Genomic DNA, 7,782 nt, shown 5'->3' on the forward strand with positions numbered 1-7,782 from the left:
GGTTTTATTACTATTGTCACTGGCTCATATATTGGAGAGTTTGGTTGGACTAACATGATCTGGGATCTTACTTAAGAATGCTTTTAAACCGAATATTGCATTTCTTCTAACCAAGAATCCAGCATCCAAAGAATAGGTCTCCCAACTTCTCGTATTTGAAAGCATGAACAATGTTTCAACTGATGAACTGTTCATCAATCTTAATGATTCTCTTTTTGACAATGTGTTTGGCTGCATCTTCATTGGACTACAGCGCTTGGGGTTAGTATGTATATTTGTATATATATTAGGGTCTATGTAAAGTCCAAATCTTGGAATCATCACTCCAGCTTTTTGACACTATTAGTTGATTATCAATGATTCACGTGGCTGTTTCTTCAAGAAAGCTTTGCATGTCTGCCTCACTTGAGAAACTGAAGGAAAAGTGTTAAATTCAATGGTTAACAAGACAATTATTCTTCCATTCTCCTTCCATAATCACCAGTATTGATGGATTGCAGGTCTTCTTCCATGTTATCACTTTTCATATTGCATTGTTTCCATATATGCTGCTAATTGTTGCCTGAACACTGTGAAAGCTAAAGATTAAGCACAATCAGGATAAAGGAAGTCTTGATCATTAAATGCTGCTAATCGTTTCCATATTGTTCATGTAATCTTTCCTGCTAAAGGAGGAGTGTATTGAGAATAGATAACAGTTAATCGAGATAGAAGGTTACTCTCTTAATCATTGAAAATGGCAAATCTAATCTCCAATCCTTGAGTTTACGGCTAAATGGTCTTCCTCTTGCAGATGGATCTCTGTTTTCTTTAACATCAGCCAATTTCCAAATACAGCTCCCTGTTTCACTGTTGATTCTTTCCATGACAAACATGCCAGTCTTCTCCTGACTATCCATATAGCTCACCATCATAGGCTTCTCTTTGAATCGTTCTAAGTCATCCGGTACTCTTATTAGCCGCTCTGCACCTGGAGATGATACCTTAAATATGCACGCCACAAAACGGTCAATACTGCATAACTTATGAGGATGATCTGTACATAGTTATAGTTAGTTACCTCAAGTGCTAGATTTTCCGGTATTTCTCCAAGTGCACTCAACTCATCCAACCTTCTCTTGTATTGACGGCTGTAATTCTCAATTTCATCCATGCTCGGACACCCATATCTAAGGAGTGGAAGAACAACACTTTAAATATAACTAAATCGTAAAGTTCAAAGGTTAAAGAAATCACAGTGGTTTCTGCTGAAACAACTATAAGTTCTTATGTTAAAATGGTATAAGCATATAATGGATTTGAAAAACACAACAAATGCTTACTCATTTGAGAGTTTCTCCAGTCTCAAATAAATATATCCTTTAGGACTAGTCTTAAAAGCAAAGAGTTCAAAATCATCATCATCATCCCCAAACTGCAAAAGAACTTCATGTGCAATTGATAGAGCCTGTTCGCCCCATGGACAATTTTTCAGAACAATTCCACCGCCATCTCCTCCATCACCTATCTTATGTCAGAGAACCAGGATTGAAACAGAATATTCAAATCACTACAACTACAGACACAGACATGCTGGAAAAAAAATTACGAAAGTCCCACAACATACAAAAGGTTCAGCTTCATCCTCCTCCTCCTCTTCCCATTCATCAATTAGATGCACTTCTTCAGCTGTCCGATAGATGATCATAAATCAGAAGACTAAAGAGAAAGAGAAGCGAACTTTCTTGAAGAAACAGACAACATTCGAAGTGCGAATTCTATGCACAAAATTATGACTATACAATTTCTCTGATTCATAATGACATATATTCATTTGATAGCTATAAAGCATAAAAATGTCATCTATAATTAGTTCTATATGAATTGAGAAGAAGTCTCTGAAATCTAAGTGCAAGAATGTGTTAATAATTTCAGATAAGGGTAAGTAAAAACAAAAAAAAGGGAGAGTATATATGTGTTTGTAGATTGTAAAAATTAAAAAGAAATCGTAGACTTAGAAAGTGTACCATGTCTCTCCGCATATGAAGATGTTTCGAGATTTCCGCTAATTTCTTGAGAGTTAGAAGAGGTACTCAGATACCGAAGAGAAATGGTAGCCACAAATCGTGAGAAGGGTTTTGAAAGATCGCCCACAACATGTGGAACCCTGCTTCTACAAGAGGGCATATAAGAGGAACTGACACTCGGAACTGATGAAGTGCCCAACCATAATAGAGATGGCAGCCATCTGTATCTTTGGGAGAGCAATGAACTGCGAATCCAAAACGTAGTTATACCCATTTCACTCCGACTTTAGATCAAATCGAACTCTCACCGTCAATCTTCTCACAGACACGCTCTCCCGAATCTCGTTCAGCCGGCTCTCTTCCGCTGCGTTTTGTGGCCTCTATGTTTGATCAATCGCCGCGGCGCTGAGCGGCCAGGCAATTTCACGATGGGCAGATATCGTTATTGGGCCCAAAACTGTTCACTATGTTCGTGCAATGGCAAGTGTTAAAATAAAGAAAAACTTGTTGCTACAGTTGGATGTTTAATGTTTTTTTCAATTTTAAAGAAGATATTTGTGCCTTTATTCTTAAAATTAAGGATATTAAATTATCAAAAAATAATAATAATATATAAATATAAAAAATAAAGTTCAAAGGAATTAGGGTATTTGTACCAGTTTTTTATTCCTAAAAATAATATAAAATAATAATATATCTATTTTAGAAAATCAAAATATAAATTATTCTATATCAGTTTTCTTATCCTTATCCATATATCATTTAAATATTCATTAAAACAACCAACTCAACCACTTAATTACTTACTCATATATATTTAAATATTTAAAAAATATATTATTTTATTATTTAGGTATGCTACAGTAATCCCTAAATATAAAGATTTACTGTTCATCATCCCTAAAAAATTATAAGGATAGGAAATTTGATTAATCATTTTTTTTCAACTTTTATATTATTATCTTCGTAATAGAGATAGAACACATTTTATATCTCCTCTCTCTTCTCTCCTCTCTACTCTCTCCTCTCTCCTCTCTACTCTCTACTCTCTACTCTCTACTCTCTACTCTCTACTCTCTACTCTCTACTCTTTACTCTCTACTCTCTACTCTCACGATTAATTAAATTTTATTTTTTAATACCATATCTATATTATATATATTATATAAATATTAATTCAAATTTTTCATTAATAAATTAATATTAAATATTAATTATAAAACTAGATGAACGAATTCTCATCGATTCAATTAAATTTAACATTAAATATTAATAATAAAATCTCTTCTTATACTCAAATATTTTATAAATACATATTTTTTAGATGTTTTTCAAATTATATATACTCCATAAATTTAAATATATAGGTAAATATTAAATTTGAATTAAACTTAATTTTTATTATTTAAATTCAAATATTTAAATAATATTATTTTATTTAAAAAACTTTCATATAAATAATATTATATTAAATTCTATTGTACGAGACTGGTTGCATTAATTTCCAACTATATATATTAAATATTATTGAGTATATATTTATTTCTTCTTTAATATACATTTGTTTTTATATATACTATACCACGTCAATAAAATGTTTCTTTATTTGTAATTGTATATGAGTATATCTAATATATCAAACTGGATATATTTGTGAATATAATAGTTGATTTAATATTATACTAGGGAAATTTAATAACTAAATTAAATAATAATATTTGATAAGATCAGCTTAATTAATAGAGACGGGATCTAACGATTGATGAAGGCTTATGAAAAACGGTTTAAAAGAAATCTTGTTAGAGATTTGATTCACTTTCTATTCTACGCAAACCCTTGTAACACTTGAAACAGAATCAAGTGCAGAAATGTTTACTTATGTTTGAAGTTTAAGATGAAAAATGAGAAGATGACAGAAATGAACAACACAGCAATTTGTTTATGGATGCTCGGAGCAAACTCTCCTATGTCACCTCTTCTTCCAACCACCGGAAGGATTCACTATAATATGATTTGAATCAAATACAGTTTACACACACTTAGCTCACTGTTGAACAGAAAATACTCAGTTCAACTTACAATATGAAGAATATCACTCAGTTAAGGATGCTTTGATTTCAACTCTCTCTTGATTAACACACAGTATAACAAGAAAACAGCTAACAACTTGAATATTCAGAAGCTTGATTACTCAGTAATTCTTCTCAGAATGCGAATGATAGATTGAATGCTCTTCAAAGTTCTCTCTAAGTTCTAGCGCTTCTTCCGTTGTCCTTAAGAATCTTTAAATATGAACTACCAACGGTCGAATCTTCATAATGATACGTGGCACTCTTCCATTGGAACGCCTCCATAGTACACAGCAGACTCTGAATACAAGGATTGTTACCGTACACAACAGGTAGTGCGCCGAATATTCTTCAAAGATTTACCTAAAAAACAAGTAGTGAGAAGGATATTCGCTTACGTGTCATTAGTTAATTGGATGTATTGGGATGTCGTACTGATCTTCACTAGAAAGTGGAGCAGGAGTAGCGTACAGTTATAGCACATGGGTAGGTCAGGTGATCAAACCCTAGCCTCACCTTTAACTTATTTTATAATAATATATAAATAAAATTTATTTATATATAAAATTTTATAAATCATATAATAATATTGTTTATTTTAAAATTATATTTATATAATAATTATACAAAATTTTATAAATCATATAATAAAATTATATTTATATAATAATTATACAAAATTTTATAAATCATATAAAATATTGTTTATTTTAAAATTATATTTATATAATAATTATACATTATTTTTTATTTATTTCAATATAATTAATAATACAAATTATTTATAAGGGTAAAATATAAAAATTAAAATAATAATAATAGTGTTTTATATTTCTTAATTTTAAACTATTTCAAAATTGTATAAGAAAATATAAATTAATATTAATAAACAAGTTAAAATAAAGAATTTAATATTTCTATTCAAGAACTTAACAAATCTCCTAGAATTGATGTTGATGTAAGTTCTCTTAAACTTGATCCAACATTACGTATTCCGATATGGAAATATCCTTTTAATCAAAGGGATGAAATTAGACGAGCTTATATCAAGATGGGGTCATATCAACCTATTAAGGATGAGTACCCGCCGACCAAATTTGGAAATCAAAATCGACGGTTCCAAAGTCATTGGTTTAAGAAATTTACTTGGTTAGAATACTCTCCTTTGAAAGATACTGATTTTTGTTTTCCATGTTTCTTGTTTTAACATAAGCAACCCCAAAAACCTACATTTACAATAGATGGATTCAAATATTGAAAGCGAGTTAATGATGAGGATAAATGCTCTTTTGTTATGCATATAGGATATAATATTTTACCACATAATAGGGCAGTTGAATATCTTGATAATCTAATGAATATCCTTGTCATATTGACAAAGTACTAAATGCACAGTCTTCAGATGAAAAACAAAATAACAAATTACGGCTTACAGCAACTATTGAAAGCACTCGGTGGCTCACTTTGCAAGCCTGTGCATTGAGAGGGCATGCCGAGTTTCCATCTTCTAATAATCGTGGAAATTTTATTGAAAAAAAAGCGAAACATAGAAAGTTAAATATGAGATGCAAGTTGGAGTCAGCCCCAGGTATTTTTTCATCCTGGCTCCGCCCCTGGGTGAGTGCTAGCTTCAAGCAACTGCTTAAGTAAAGCATTAGACATATTTCAATTAAACGACCTCGTCTAATGAAATCAAACGTCCCCATTTAATAACAGAATCCATTAGACCACCTGGTCTAATGGGATTAGACTTACGTCTAATTACAATCACTTTAGACTAATCTGAAGGAGTTAGACTGCACGTCTAACTTTCTCTTTCAATTAGACTACACGTCTAACTCCATGAGTTAGACTGCACGTCTAATTACGGATCCATTAGACTGCACGTTTAACTCCATGAGTTAGACTGCACGTCTAATTACGGTTCTATTAGACTACACGTCTAACTCCATGAGTTAGACTGCACATCTAATTTCAAGTACATTAGACTACACGTCTAACTCCATGAGTTAGAATGCACGTCTAATTACGAGTCCATTAGACTGCACGTCTAACTCCACGAGTTAGACTGCACGTCTAATTACGGTTCTATTAGACTACACGTTTAACTCCATGAGTTAGACATCACGTCTAATTCCGAGTACATTAGGCTGCACGTCTAACTCCATGAGTTAAATTGCACGTTTATTTACGAGTCCATTAGACTGCACGTTTAACTCCACGAGTTAGACTGCACGTTTAATTACGGATTCATTAGACTACACGTCTAACTCCACGACTTAGACTGCACGTCTAATTACGAGTCTATTAGACTGCACGTCTAACTCCATGTCTAATTCCGAATCCATTAGACTGCACGTCTAACTCCACGAGTTAGACTGTACGTCTAATTATTGTTCTATTAGACTGCACGTCTAACTCCATGCGTTAGACTGCACGTCTAATTCCGAGTACATTAGACTGCACGTCTAATTCCGATTACATTAGACTGCACGTCTAATTACGAGTCCATTAGATTGCACGTCTAACTCCACGAGTTAGACTGCACGTCTAACTCCACGAGTTAGATTGCACATCTAATTACTAATTCATTAGACTGCACGTCTAACTCCACGAGTTAGACTGCACGTCTAATATCATGCATCAAATACCAAATCGGTCTAAAGAACTTCATTAGAACCAAGTCTAATGAAATCTGATTTTGATACACCTGCATAAAAAACAATTAGATGTATAAATAATCCATTCATCATTTCATCATCAAAATTCCAATAGTCAACTATTTCAACACTTAGTCAAAATAATTTGACCCAACAATTTCCCCCTTTTTGATGATGAGATTGAGATTCTGCATAGCCAACAGATTAGCGTATCTATCATATAGATGTAAATAAGCCCATGTTTACATATAAACATTTTCAACACACAGTATTCAGAATATAACATTCATAATCACATAAATAAGAGTGTTTTCAAGAGAAACACTCAAAACATTGTCATCCAAAGATCTTCAAAAACTTCATCTTAAATGAAAATAGACTCTATTCTAATCTTCTTCTTCATCTCCTTCATCATTTTTCTGGAAAGGATAGTCTTCAACCTAGGAAGTCTCTAAGACTGCAGTTAGAGGAGGGTTGAAAACATCTCTTTTCCTTTTCTTAGACTTGAGCCTCTTCACCCTAAGAACATATTCAACAACCTTCTGATTGTTCAGAGTTTTGGAAGGGAGATGATAACTTTTACCGGGTTCATCTAGAAGGAAGCAAAAGAAAGCACTAAGAGGACCGTCAAATCCAAAGATAGTCTTCCGGGCACAGATCATTCTGATAAAGTTTCCGAAGAGAAAGCTTGTCCAGTTGACGGGCACGCCTCTAGTGATAGCCACCATAATCTCAAAGACCTTAGTACAATACTTGTAAGAAGATTCTTTGTAGAGAAGAGATTTTGAGATGATTTCGCTTAGAAGAGCAAACTCATCTTTTAGGAGGTTTTTCTTCCCGTGAATATCCATTTGGGGAGAGTCAGAGAAGACTTTCATCATTGTAAACATGATTTCAGGAGGAGAAGGTGAAAACTCATGATTACCTTCATTGGGAAGTTGGAAGAACATACCGAATAAACTTTCGGTGATACAGATCATCTTGCCCATAACAATCCCAACAATGATTTTGTCTTGATAGAAACCAGCTGTTTCGAAGAATTCACAA

General features: G+C 32.8%; 1 protein-coding gene across 1 annotated transcript; it reads right to left on the minus strand.

The window, feature by feature from the left end:
• Nucleotides 1–595: 595 nt before the first annotated feature.
• LOC124917159 lies at nt 596–2,474 on the minus strand. Its single transcript, XM_047457658.1, has 5 exons — nt 2,007–2,474; nt 1,607–1,668; nt 1,323–1,507; nt 1,061–1,169; nt 596–983 (listed from the first exon to the last, which is right to left on the minus strand). Exons 1-5 carry the CDS (start codon nt 2,278–2,280, stop codon nt 699–701), a joined length of 915 nt encoding a protein of 304 aa, XP_047313614.1. The 5' UTR covers nt 2,281–2,474; the 3' UTR covers nt 596–698.
• Nucleotides 2,475–7,782: the final 5,308 nt, after the last annotated feature.

Source organism: Impatiens glandulifera, unplaced genomic scaffold, assembly GCF_907164915.1.
Source record: "Impatiens glandulifera unplaced genomic scaffold, dImpGla2.1, whole genome shotgun sequence".
NCBI lineage: Eukaryota > Viridiplantae > Streptophyta > Magnoliopsida > Ericales > Balsaminaceae > Impatiens > Impatiens glandulifera.

Coding starts and splice junctions, on each gene's coding strand:
- LOC124917159 (XM_047457658.1), bottom strand. CDS start 2,280: ATGGGTATAACTACGTTTTGGATTCGCAGTTCATTGCTCTCCCAAAGA. Junction 1,508..1,606: donor AGGATGAAGCTGAACCTTTT/GTATGTTGTGGG, acceptor CTCTGACATAAG/ATAGGTGATGGAGGAGATGG. Junction 1,170..1,322: donor CTGGAGAAACTCTCAAATGA/GTAAGCATTTGT, acceptor TCCACTCCTTAG/ATATGGGTGTCCGAGCATGG.